General features: G+C 39.5%; 1 protein-coding gene across 2 annotated transcripts; it reads left to right on the top strand.

Annotated features, from left to right (window-relative positions):
* Positions 1 to 13,196, top strand: mrpl3 (mitochondrial ribosomal protein L3). 2 transcript variants are annotated; one of them, XM_047384675.1, is made up of 11 exons: positions 1 to 112; positions 192 to 295; positions 2,201 to 2,382; positions 2,476 to 2,567; positions 5,095 to 5,193; positions 6,908 to 7,007; positions 7,100 to 7,160; positions 9,032 to 9,143; positions 9,229 to 9,306; positions 9,419 to 9,496; positions 12,960 to 13,196. In XM_047384675.1, the coding sequence occupies exons 2-11, from the start codon at positions 204 to 206 to the stop codon at positions 13,107 to 13,109; spliced, it is 1,044 nt and encodes a 347-aa protein (XP_047240631.1). In that variant the 5' UTR covers positions 1 to 112; positions 192 to 203; the 3' UTR covers positions 13,110 to 13,196. The 2 variants fall into 2 exon arrangements, with proteins under 2 accessions (XP_047240631.1, XP_047240630.1); XM_047384674.1 differs by having other exon boundaries at positions 74 to 295.
* Positions 13,197 to 14,010: the final 814 nt, after the last annotated feature.

Below are 14,010 nucleotides of genomic sequence, written 5' to 3'. Positions count from 1 at the left end.
AAATATTTGAACTGCTGCTGCAAATTTACATTGTGGTGCGGAACCCTTGGCATTCACCACAGTGCTGCGGAACTATTTTGATACAGTACGGGAAGTTGCAAGGGTGACATTTGTAAGTGGACGAAGACGAAAAGCATGTGTTTCCATATTTAAACCGACAGCTTCTTTTAATTTACATTTACTGCTCTCAGATTTATGTATGAATGCGAATGAGAAGCATGATGGCGACGTGGGGCTGTCGGTTTCTTCTCCAGCGGGGAGCTCAGCTCATTTCTCCTCGGGCAGCGGCTGAAAGGTAAGGACGCTAACTGTGCTAACTGGTTCCAGCTTGCTTTGGAGGCAAGTCTCCGTTAGCATTTTTTATATCAACATTAAGGATATTATTTTAGAAACGCTTCCTTGATAGGAGCGTTATATTGTTTTAAGTCTTCGGTAAGACAGTGTTTCATGTTAGGCGCTGGGACCTTAAAATATGTTTTTTCTAGATGATATTTTAACAATAATATAGTCACTGTTATCATTGCCAGTTAACACATAAAACTTTATTCTGTCAGAAAATACCAGTTAAACCAGAAACACAGCTATTATCAACAGCCATCATTCTTTGGATGCCCTTGATCCAAACTTCATTGCTTCTGCTAAGTTCCAGAAGGATTTGAACCACTAAACAAAATTACAGTCGAATTATTAAATAAAAAAAAAAACCGATTACACGACTGAATCAAATGCACACACTTCCATAAACAATGAACACCTATACTAAGTGTTATCTTGTCTACTGTTTTGCCAAACAGGGAAATGACACTTAAATTATACGATATTATATTAAAAAGAAAAAGGGATGAATTGTTTCATACTTATTGATTTAGCCCTAATAAAAGAAGTTAAAAATTGTCATCTTGTAACTTATATTTTTTCACCTCTTAACTACAAAAAACCGTTTCCCTTCAAAAAATGTTGTAGCAGTATCGAAAATTGTATTTTTCTTATTAGCAGTATAGACGTTTGAAACGTCTGTATTGTGACAACCCTATTATATACAAAATTGAATGTAATTAAAGCAGGATGATGTAAAATAAAATGAGCACACACTGGAACTGTCCACCTCGGGTTTAAAGGAACAGTCGTCTAATCAGATTTGTCACTTTTAATAAAAAAAATTTAAGTGCCTCGAAAAGGTGCTAATTCTAGATATTGCAAAGTTTACTTTTACACTACTTACAGCAGGTGTATTAAGGACACCCAACATGCACTGTTCTTTCATCACATACACACATGATTTCTAGTATGCTGGAGTGTTGAGGCCACTTTTCTTATTGAGGATGTTGATGAGGCCTGGGAAAAGGCTAATGTCTGAAAGGCTTTGGCAAAAATGTCAAATGCCAGAAGTTTGAGGGATGTTTGTTGATTTGCACGTCGAATTGGACTTCTTTAGAGGGGAAGCGAACTCTTTTAATTTCAAACTTTGATTTTTGAGGCTTGCTGACATTTCACCTAACTCTTGAAATGTTTGTAATATTTTACTCAACATGTGTTTATTTGGTTCTGTCAAAGAATTGATTGTTCAGTAAAATAGTTAGATTGATAAAGTCCTGCTCACAAAAAGAAAAAACATTTTTGAAATGTAATGTTTTTTAATCGCAGTTTCTTTTTGTGGATGTCTTGCCGATGGCCAGTTTTAATGTTTATAGTTAGAAGTTCATATAGTTCCCATGGAGTTTCTTAGCTTATTTGAAAGTTACTGAAATTAATCCGGAAATATTTTGTCCTTTTGCATCCGTACTTGTTTGTAAGAAGAATACATTAATAAAAAATAAAGCAATGCAATCTTGATTATAGATGCTTAAGAAAATCATGTTATGGCAAAATTCCTGTTACAAATTACGACTAAAAGATCAGTTTTGATAAATCCACATTTTCCTCAGTCCTCTTTTTGCCAACTGACATTAAATGTACCTTCAGCTCTCCGTGTGACCTTTACCATCTTGTACTCAGTCATCTGTGTCAGGGGGACTCCATCTAAAATGATGCTATATTTCAAGTGGCATCATTCTTAACACTAAGAAAATAATAGGTTACAAATATTGCATCCAAACAGCATATATTAACATTCCATACCTTTATATTGCGATCTATTGTGCAGCCAAACTATAGCTATGATTGTAACTTATCTAATTCTTTTATTTCTCCTCACTTTTAGCCCTGTCCAATTGTTGGGTTGTATCAGGACTGTAAAGACCACCACATGGTTTGAAGAACACCTTACAGAGGACAACCAGAAGTACATGAGAAACCTCATGGCAGAGGAATACAGAAGTCAGACAGCGGAGAGGCTCAACCCTCTCAAAGATGAGCCTTGGCCACGACATGAGTGGACAGAGGGTAGGAAGCATGATCAGTTAGTGCTGTGTCTTACAGGAGTGCTGCTCCTGTCAGCTTGCACATTCATTATCTTTTCATCTGTCCTCTCTGCAGGGAGTAGGAGAGTTGGGTTAGTTGCTGTCAAGTTGGGGATGGCTCCTATCTGGACTAAAACAGGAGAAAGACACCCAGTCACGTTGTTGCAGGTAGCCTCTAGAATCACACTTTTTATGTCTGTGCTTCAGCCTTGTATCCAAATGGCTCTAATGAGGGTGAATTCTTGTCATCTGAATTGAAATGAGCAATGCGTCAAAAAAATAACCAATTTCTATTGAAAGAATAACTGGCTTTACTGACCGTAAAGGTGGAAAATATTACCATGAAAGTATTTCCTTATGCTCTGTTTGATCGTTCCACAGTCTGCCTTTGTGAAAGGCGTTTCTGATGAGGTTTAAAAGGCAGCTCAGACAGGCTAGTCACTGGGAAGTGTTGTGTGCTACCAGCCCTTTCATACCCCATTAAACATTTTCACATTGTGTTATATCACAACCACAAAGTCAGTGTATTTTTGTGGGACAGAGCAACACAATATAGAGCGCAATAGGATGGCAGAAGGAGACAGGGAAATGGTCATTAATAATTCTTTTACAAATAAACGCCTTAAAGCGTTGCGTGCATGCTTTAATTCTGACCGGTTTTCCTGCCCTTGCTGAAGAAAAGCATCCCTACAGCGTGATGCTGCCCCTACCATGTTTCACTGTGGGGATGGTGTGTTTAGGGTGATGTGATGCCTTTAGTTTACCACCATACATAGGATTCTGAAGCTTCTCCTTAGTTGGGCTCTAGGCAACTTCTCTGACTAATGCTGTTCTGTTCATTTTAATTGCACAGCTATGTTTTGGTAGGTTAGCAGGTGAGTGGCCTTAAAGAATGAGGTCCAGGATACAAGGGGCTGAAATGAGCTTCCTCGGTAAGGGTGGCTGGACTAGGATGATGAGCTCCACCATCGGAGGGGAGCTTAAGGTAGGGCCACTACTTCTCCGTATTGAAAGGAGTCAATTGACGTGGTTCAAGAATCTGATCAGTAAACCTCATGGGTAGCTCTCTTTGGAGGTTTTCCATGCACATCCCACTGGGAGGAGAACCCCGGACAGAACCAGAACTCACTGGATGGACTATATATCCCATCTGGCCTGGGATAGCTTTGGAATTTCCCAAAATGACCTGGATAGTGTTGTGGCTCTATGGGTTGCCTGGGGTTTTCTGCTGGACCTGTTAACCCTGCAACCCAATCTTGGATAAACATGGATGGATGGATGGATGGATGGATGGATGGAGATGGATGGAAGAATGGAGATGGATGGATGGATGGATGGATGGAGATGGATGGATGGATGGAGATGGATGGATGGATGGATGGAGATGGATGGATGGATGGAGATGGATGGATGGATGGAGATGGATGGATGGAGATTGATGGATGGATGGATGGATGGATGGAGATGGATGGATGGATGGAGATGGATGGATGGATGGAGATGGATGGATGGAGATTGATGGATGGATGGATGGATGGATGGAGATGGATGGATGGATGGAGATGGATGGATGGATGGAGATGGATGGATGGAGATTGATGGATGGATGGATGGATGGATGGATGGAGATGGATGGATGGATGGATGGATGGAGATGGATGGATGGAGATGGATGGATGGATGGATGGATGGATGGATGGAGATGGATGGAAGAATGGAGATGGATGGATGGATGGATGGATGGAGATGGATGGATGGATGGATGGAGATGGATGGATGGAGATGGATGGAGATGGATGGATGGATGGAGATGGATGGATGGATGGAGATGGATGGATGGAGATGGATGGATGGATGGAGATGGATGGATGGATGGAGATGGATGGATGGATGGAGATGGATGGATGGATGGATGGATGGATGGATGGGGATGGATGGATGGATGGATGGAGATGGAGGGATGGATGGATGGATGGATGGATGGATGGAGATGGATGGATGGAGATGGATGGATGGATGGATGGATGTCTGCTTCATAATTATGCCCTGCTTTGTGTTAATGTATCACATAAAATCCTAATAAAAAACTTTGAGATTTGTGATTGTGAAGTGTAAAAATTTAACTCACAAGGTTTGAATACTTTTGCCCAGCAGTGTATAAACGTATAACTCCAACTCTTTCAGTTTCATCGTCTTTCATTATTATCCTCTGCTGCTCATTCACTTTTTGTGACATTAAGTCATTCACGTTTCTGCTGTTACATTTATGGTTTGTGTAAAATACGCCTAAAATTACATTTTGTGTTTGATTAAAAGTATTACCACGTGTCTTTTTGCTCCATGTATTTAATTAGATAATTTGGAATAAAGGACATTTTTAATTTGGTTTTTTAAAACCGTTTTTAAGACAGGACATCTTTATTTAATGCATTGCATACAAAGAGACGGGCGTCTTGATTTGAAGTCATCCATTTAGATTTGACCGAATGCTGTGAGAGTAAATTAACCCTGTGGATGAATATTAATACTTTACAACAGGGACTTCCATCTAATTGCTTAGCTATTTTTGTCTACTGCTCCTGAGGACCAGGCTGAGCAGTGAAAACTGCAGTCAGTTTTGTTAAATCAGAAACTTTGCTTACATTGTACTCCTAATTAATTTTGCTTTGTTTTTAAACTGTAAAACATTTCCCAGGTACAAGATTGCCACGTATTAAGGTATCTCTCCAAAGAAGAGTTTGATGGCCGCACTGCTGCTCTCGTTGTAGGAGGGAAGAACGTGTCACCATTCTATGTAAGCGTTAACCACAATTCCACTGTTTATATGATGTTACTTGTACAATGGAAAGTACTCTTTTTAGTGAAGTTTTCTTTTGGTTCTGTTTATTAGACATTTGTTTTTTTTTTTAAGTCAGGAAATACTGTTTTTCGGGATTCAGTAGCTTATTCATCTGTCTTTTAAATTCTCTGAAGGACTTGGTTGCAACATTAGAATGAATACTGCTTCTGGATTTCCTGAAACACTGTACTTTTAAGGGTTTTTCTTGCTGCTTATTTTCATCCCAATTTTACACATCTTTATTAGTCTTACCCCTAAAGAGCTGATTTGGCATAATCCCCGAATGCAGGGTGAGCTTCTGCTTCACAGTCTGCCCATTTTAATTTATCTCAAGAGCCTCTGCTCCTGTATAAAAAAGTCTCAGCAAAACCAAACATTCTGCTGGTGGCTGCAAAAGCACAGAAGTCCCGAGGCGCTCCTGGCCTCTGAGTGAATAAGGATGCAATAAATTATTGTTGCATTCGCTGTGAACTTAGAAGTCGGAACCAAGGTTTCTCACCAATCCCAGTCTTAGATTCAGACATGATGTTCATGCACACAAATAAAGAAAAATCTAATGGCACCGACTGTTTTAGTTATATGACCGGCCAATTTATTAGATATATCTGTCCAATTGCTTGTTAAAACATAAAGTGAATCAGTCAATCACATGGCAGCAGCTCAACAGGTTTAGGCAACCAGATGCGGTGAAGATGACTTGCTGAAAGTCAACCAAGGGGATTGAATTGACATTATATGTAGCATCCAGTAGTTGTTTGAATGAAGATGCCTTGTTGATCTCTGAGGAAATTGGGCAGACTGGTTTGAGATGATTGAAAGCTAAATGTAGCTCAGATACAACCAAGGCATTCTGAAATATCATCTATGAACACATATCATGTTGAACCTGCTACAGCAGCAGAAGACCACCCCGTGTGGCGCTTCCATCAGTCAAGAACGGGAAACTAAGGCTACAGCTTTCACAGGCTCGCCTAAATGGGGACAAGAATAGATTGGAAAATGACAGCCGGTCCAGTGAGTCTCAGTATTCAACTTGCAGGTTCAGAGTTTGGCATAAATACCATGAAAGCACATTTCCATCGAGTCCCATCATGGAAGTTCATCCAAAGTATCTGCAGCCAAATCTCTTGAGGATTATTCTGTCCCCTTCAGAAGTAGAGGACATGTTAAAAGGTTATATTTTCCGACAATTGAGTCTTACTATGCATGCGGTGGACATCCATTGTTATAACATGAAAAACAGTTGTGCAAGACTGAATAACTTAAGGTGTAATTTATTCATCGCAACTCGATAGATACGTGATGGATCAGTGTCAGGATTTCACTTGTGGGGTTGTTTTAATCCCTCCTCACAGCCGCATCACTCTTCAGTCAGCGTTTGTTGGAGAGAGCAGCTTTGGCAGACTGATTCCCAGTTAACAGAAGGGAAGAGGGAGAGTCTGGAGTGATTGGAGGCACAGAGTTGAGAGCAAGCGGAGTGAAAGCAAATGTCAGAGACTCACTGCCAAGACTGCGTGCGTCTGCATGCGAGTGTGTGTCTTTTGGCTCCTGTACAGTCGTAATAGGACGATGGTCCAACTACTGCTCACTGCTCATACTTCTTCTGTCACTTCCATCATTCTGTTTTTTTTTTTTTTTCTTTCCCCCTTCCCCTCACGATGACTGACAGAGGACCGAGAAGGAAATGGAGATGTTCAGGAATGCAGGAGTTCCTCCTAAACAGAAAGTCACCATCTTTAAAGTGTCAGACAATGCAATCATCAAACCGGGTATCAGCAAAAATACAAATGTGCTCCAGCTTTTATGCAGGAAACTGGAATTTTGGTTATTTATTCCCTTATTTTGTTTCTTTTATGTGAAGGCACTCCTCTGTATGCAGCACATTTCCGTCCTGGCCAATATGTAGACGTCACAGCTAAATCGTAAGTTTTGTTTTTGCACATTTTCCCTTATCTTGCGGTCTTTCTTAGTTCTTGCTATTTCTTTTATTTAAGAAGATTTCACTTTACATACAAATTTAAATCTATGCTTTCATTTGTGTTGTTTTTTTAATCACTGAATTAACTAATCTACAAAAAATACAGACTTGACGTCTCTTGCAAAAGTTTGCTTACCTTTTAACCCTTTCTACGTTTGCCATGTGAATGTTTAGAGATTTTATTTATCCAAAACAAAACGGTGCATAATTTGAAGTGGAAAGAAAATGTTTTCTAGTGATAAAAGTCTGAAGAGTGTGGTGAGCATAAATGTTAATTAATGCATTAAAATCCCTTTGTTGCTAAAATGTCAAAGATGTGCTTGAGAGAGTACTAAAAGTTAATATTTCTTTTGATCCTGTAATTTTTTATACTTGATATATTCCCTGACCATTTTACTTCTGACCAAAGAGGTCTCCTACATATTCTCCTAATGACGGCAAGGAAGATGATTACAGTCAACTGGATGAAGCCTGACTCACCAAATATGGATCACTTGAGACAAAAGATTAAACATGTATACAATGGAACGACTAACAGCTCAACTACAAAAGCCCAGAACTTTGAACGATTGTGGAAACCTATTGTGACTTATCTTATTTAGGGTGCATCCACTTTCTGATCATTATTATTGTTACTTCTTTTTTTGTTCTGTTTCTAGGTTTGGGTTGCCTATCTGTCCCCTTCTTGCATAATGATAAATAGAAGGTTGAAAGTATATATGAATATTGATGTGAAACCCCAGTCTCAGGGTTAAAATGTTTGTATGTCGACTGCTTGTTTTTGGTTGGCAATAAAGTTTAAAAAAAAAAAAAACTTTGTTGCTATTACAGCTGCAAGCCCATTCCTAGCAAAATAGCTTTCAGTCTGGATGGGGAGTGTCTGTGAGCGGTAATTTTCAAGTCTTGACCCAGATTCTTATTTGGACTCTGGTCTGAACTTTGACTAGGCCATTCTAACACATGAATAGACTTCAGTCTAAACCAGTGGTTCTTTATCCTGGTCCTCAGGACCACCTGTCCTGCCTATTTCAGGTGTTTTTTTTTTTTTGCTGACTGACTTTCAAGGCAGTTGTGGCAGGCATCCTTTGAACCAGGTGTGTTGGACAGAGACATATCTAAAACATAAAGGACCAGGATTGGGAAAAACAGATCTAAACCATCCCAATTGTAGCTTCAGCTGCATGTTTAGGGTTGTGCTGCTGCAAGGTGAACCTCCATCCCAGTCTCAATTATTTTTGTATTCTCTAATAGGTTTTCTTTAAGGAAATGATCCCAACAGCATGATGCTACCACCATCATGTTTTTCTCTGTAGATGGTTTGGTGTGAGTTGTTTCCACCCCACATATAGGCTTTTGCATGTTAGCAAATAAAGTTCTATTTTGGTTAAACGTCTCAGAAACTCTCCCTGACCTGCCTGGTGTGTTCCCTGGTCTTCTTGATGCTGTTTGTTCACTGATATGCTCTAATAAACCTCTGAGGCCTTCACAGAACAGCTGTATTTAAACTGAGATTAGATCACACAGATGGATTGCTGTGGATTTTATTTAGGAGTATCAGAGTTAAGGGGATGAATATAAATGCATCATGTTTTCAGATATTTATTTGTTCTAAAAATTGAAAACCATGCATCATTTTCCTTCCACTTCACAATGATACACTACGTTTTAGTAGGTCTATTGTATAAAATCCTAATATACAATGAAGTTCAGTGCTATAACGTGTCAAAAACGGGTAGTTAATGCTTTTGTAAGGCACAGTTAATCTTGTTTTATATTGTGAGTTTGTATGTGTGCATTTCTTGTGTGTTTTGGTAGTATCGGTAAGGGTTTCCAAGGTGTGATGAAGCGATGGGGATTCAAAGGTCAGCCAGCTAGCCATGGTCAAACCAAAACTCATCGTAGACCAGGAGCTTCTGGACCAGGAGGGGTAAAACATGCCTTCATGCACACACACGAGCAGATTGCTTCTCTTTATTCATTATTAAAGCCTTTGTTATTTCACCTGCATTTAGGATCCAGCCAAAGTTTTCAAAGGGAAGAAGATGCCTGGCAGAATGGGCAACACGTACATCACAGCTCACGGTCTGAAGGTAAGCGCTGGTACGAACACGAGTGATTTCTGTTCTCAACCTGTTTGTCCTTCACTCTTTTATTAATCTAATCTTGTCAAATCTGCTTTGTTTACACATTTCTGGGTTCCAGATATGGAGGGTGAATACCAAGTATAATGTGCTGTATGTTCACGGCACTGTCCCCGGTCACAGGAACTGTGTCCTGAAGGTAAAATAAGTCCCACACACATACAGTGGAGTGTGAAGTCAGCTCTGGCATGTTTAGAAATCTGACTGCGATGAGTGACCTTGCACCTGTGAAACACCGTCACACCTGCAAGACAGTGCAATTTATCTTCATTGACAATGCGCTAGATCAGCAGCACGCATGTGTGTTAGTGTGTGTGTGTGTGTGTGTGTGTGCATATGTATATCTCATAGGATGGAAAAAGGCAGCGTGCACCTTAATGATGTTAGTAACATGTTCCATGTTCCATGTTGTGTTCACCTCATCAGTGTAGGAGGTTTGCTTTTACCTAGACTCTTATTTGATCTGGAGACAAGTAATAATTAATACAATTTCAGCCTTACACACATACACATACACACATTCATTCTTCTGGATTCCCTTTAGATTATATCAACCTAAAGGCTACAGGTTAATAATAAAGGTGTCTTAATGGTATCTATTGTTCTGTTAAACCCTAATGTCCAAATGCATATCAGCAACATCTCTGATTTATTGATTGCAATTAAAATTAAACCGAACTAATATGTTTTTCTCTGCATCCTCACGTTTTTTTTTAACATTTAATTAATGACTCATTAGGCCAATAATTCCTGCAGTGTTTCAGGGTTTCTTTTAAGTCTAGCCAAGGGAAAATTCAAGTGAGTCATGTGGGAAAACTAAATGCCTATCCATCAAATTAGTTAGAAATAGATCACTCTAAGTGAAGTTTTTCCATTGCTGTTTTTTTTTTTTTCTTGTTTCGTCATTTATCATGCAGATCACCATCTAATAGTTATTTGAATTGTTATTACATGAATTTAAAGCAGTGAACAGATGCAGTGATTTGATCCTGGGTCCTTTAGCAGCTTTGTGCATCTGAAGCACAATAAATCACAGAGTAGCCAGTAGAAGCTTTAAAATTTGCCTCTTTTTGAATCGGTGGCAGTTCCTCTGCTTTGTCATTAACTAAGGGTTTCATCCATGGCCTCATACATTACGTGACCGGGCATTATCTCCCCACTCGACTAGAATGGCTTCAAGCTTCGAGCGCAGGTCCTCCTTTTTCCTCTGTGCTCATTCATTTTCCATGTCCGTTGCTGGCAGGCAGTGTTTGTCATTGTTGGAATTGACTAAACAATGAAGCCTGAGGAGCAGCAACAGAAATGCGTCTTTTTCTGACTAAACATTTTTTTTTGTTTTGCAATTTGGGGTTGTCATATCCAGCTTTCTTTCTTTCCTTCTTGAATTTAAAATTGACAGTTTGCATAGAAAAAAAAAGGACTCTGTTTCATTTAATTGTTAGATGTTTAAAGGACAGAAGTTAAAATAAGAGAGACACAATATCGAATTGCCAAAGTAAAATAATAATAAATCACATTTTTCAAGTAACAATTGGTAACAGAACTCCTGCTCACAGCGAGCTGCACAGAAAAACCTGAGAAATCCGATCTGCTTAGAGCATTTTGCTGGATATTAAGCGATAGCTCGGATTTCTCTGTGTTTGGAAAGTGGTCATTGTGTTTTAACGATCGTTCACATATTAGTTATTGATCCAGGGATCAATGATCTGTGGAGCATATATGGCTTACACACTGAGGGCAAAAGGCCTGCTCATTAGTTACTAATCTCATTTACACCGAACTTTGTGAGATTCAGTTCAAGATAAAGACAACTGGGTAACGCGAGTGTGTGTTGCTGTCATTTGACATAAATCATCCTGCACTTCACAGCACCCATTTAGCCCGTCTATCAGCGCATCTTTAAACATCAAGTTATGATGCTGAATCTCTTTGACTCGTTTAGTTATTTACTTCAAGACTTGCATGAATTTGTTTTAGCTTTAATGTGCAGTAAAAAAAAAAACCACTTACATAAGTTTATGATTGTGTCCCACTCATTCACCAATGATTAGGATATGCCAATGTAATGCAACAGATAACTTGTCCCAACTAGGGTTTTTAAAGGACGGCTTAACATGCTGTTCCAACGTGGGTTGACTACGTTAGAAGAGCTCCTATAATATTGTGACTGAATACGGCTACAGTCTTCTATAAGCTTGCCTTGTTCCTGCTAACTATGTTTGTTGAGGTGCTAGTCTAATGCTAGCATGTTTCCTGTGTGTTTTAATGTTACTTGTTGATAGTTCAGGTAATCTTGAAATCGCAACTTAAAGAAAAGTTGTCCTCCTGCTTCAAAAACTATGTGCTTGAGTCTAGTGTTGTGTAATGTAAGGACAAGAGGCTCCCCACTGCTCTGGCAGTTTTCTTGATATCTGACCACAGCTCAAGGAGCTGGTGATGCTGGAAACTGCAAGAGTTATTAGTTTCTTTTTTACTGAGAAATGTTTCAGTTGGGATCCAGATAATTTCCCCCCTGAAACTTAACTTCCCAAAACATGCTGGATCATATTTTGTGGGCGTTTTAGCTGTGAGGTCCACCACTGTGGCATTTGTGTAAATTATGTCAGCAGATGCCCTCGTGGCAACTCCTCCTGCGATCACGAAAGTAAAAATCTGGGATTTTCAGCAGCAAAACTTTCACAGATAATATAACCGTATAAAAAATAAAAAATCTAGTGTTCACCCTCTGAAACAGAAATAAAATCAATGAGATTTTTTGCTGCATTTGAAACTATCATGCTCTGTTATGGTGAGTTTTTGGGAAGTGGATAAATAACGACGACTCATTTTGTGCATTCCCATTATGACTTTGTGTACCAGTGAGTACAGCAATATTCTCACTTTGTCCATACTCTGTTTCTATTAAACTACTAATAGTCACAAGAGCTGCAACTGTTTCAGAAGAGTCATTCAGATTTTGAGTCCAGCATTGTTTTCTTCTTTTTAATTTTGATGCTTTTAATGTCAATCATATCACCACTAAGAACGGAGGAAGAAATGGTGATTTATAAAATCTATAATGTTGTAGCCAGGGCCTTGGACAGCTAGGAATAATGGAGATTTGTATCAACAAAAGGCTTGATCTATGTTACCGTTTCACAAACCATTCACAAGAAACCAAGTCATGATTAAAACGTTATGATGTTCAAAACACGTTTGTACGTCTCCCCGGCTTACACTTGGAATGCGGCTGATGATGCATCAGCAGTCGTGCACAGTTGGGTTTTGTTCAAGACTCTCATACTAATCATTTAAAAATGCCTGAGTGGAAACTTGGGATTGGATCAGGACATGCACAGTTTATTTATTTTAAACAGTCTTTCCTAGCTTCAGGAATCCTTAGCGGACCTTTCAGTAATTTATTTGAAGGATTTATGTGAGGACAATGCCGTCCCAACCTTTTTGATCTACTATAGCTGTTTATAATGTAAATTTGCTTCTTTGAGCAATAAACTCCTGTTTATATGAACAGCACTTGGAAAATTCATGTTTTTCTGCCACTGAGTTGTTTCATCAGATTTTTATTGCTCTAGTAAGTGTGTGTATTTGTGTGTGTTCTGCAGGTGAGAGACACTGTACTTCCAAGCCGACACTCCACTCTGCTCAGCCCTCCTTTTCCCACCTACTTCACCGAAGAGGAGGGTGATCTGGATGAAGATCTGTTCGATGAAAACTTGTTCATTCACACAGAGCCGTCCTTAACGCTGACCTGACCTTAGACTCACTCACACAAAACCCTGGCCAAACCTACTATAACTATATGTGTATGCTTTAATAAAAAAAAAACTATTCCTGAAACCGTCTTATGTTTCTGGGTGTGTGTAAAAGAATAGAATAGCACCGAGCTGGTCTGTTTGATCAGAAATTATATTACTGTCCCTCTCCCCTGAAACCATGGTAACTGTAGGAGCGATGATGTCACTAGAGGATCCCCAACCAGAGAGAGAGGGAGACAGAAAGGAAAGACAATGAACCAAAACAATGAGGCAGATATGTTGGAGAAATGTGTAATATCTATGCAGGGTAAAGCGGAGACGCCGAGAAGAGGTTGAGCTGGATACAATTAGGGGAAAAGTGAGTGGAATACAGACAGAAGAAGGGCAGGCTGGCATGGTAGAAAGGGAGTAATAAATGGGGTATGGGCAATGAAAGAAAATACAAAAGAAAAGGAGAGGTGAGCTGGAGAAGGTGTAGAAGGCAGTTGAATGAGAGGAAAAGGCAGGGATAAGGGCTGAAAAGGTTGACATTTGTGCATAAGAGGATAAATGATAACATTAAAGTTGCAGTGGAAACCGCTGGGTGCTTAAGAGTGTGTTTATGTTCAGCAGTATTCAGATGAGAGCAGTTAATTTTAGGGCCAACAGATCCTTTTTTATGCTATGTGATGGTGAAGAAGATTTTTCTCGGTTGGGTGGGATAAATAATCACATAATCGTATTGTCTGAACAGTTTGGTGCTGTTTAGTTGCTTTATCCTCTGAGGCCTGCATATAAATCAGGCCTGCTCTATATATCTGCCGTGTAATTGACAACCACAGAAACAAGGCCCTTTGTCTGAAACCCCTGTCAAGCAGCAGTGATGCCTCCCAGGAAACCCCTGCAACATCCGTAGACA

This window comes from Girardinichthys multiradiatus, chromosome 13 (assembly GCF_021462225.1).
Source record: "Girardinichthys multiradiatus isolate DD_20200921_A chromosome 13, DD_fGirMul_XY1, whole genome shotgun sequence".
Taxonomy (NCBI): Eukaryota; Metazoa; Chordata; class Actinopteri; order Cyprinodontiformes; family Goodeidae; genus Girardinichthys; species Girardinichthys multiradiatus.
This window is presented reverse-complemented; position numbering and strand designations above follow the sequence as displayed.

Bases quoted from the DNA above. Each gene is read 5' to 3' on its own strand.
- mrpl3 (XM_047384675.1), top strand. From the start codon at position 204: ATGCGAATGAGAAGCATGATGGCGACGTGGGGCTGTCGGTTTCTTCTC. The intron at 5,194-6,907 runs GTAAGCGTTAAC...GATGACTGACAG, and splicing joins AGAACGTGTCACCATTCTAT to AGGACCGAGAAGGAAATGGA. The intron at 7,161-9,031 runs GTAAGTTTTGTT...GTGTTTTGGTAG, and splicing joins GTAGACGTCACAGCTAAATC to TATCGGTAAGGGTTTCCAAG.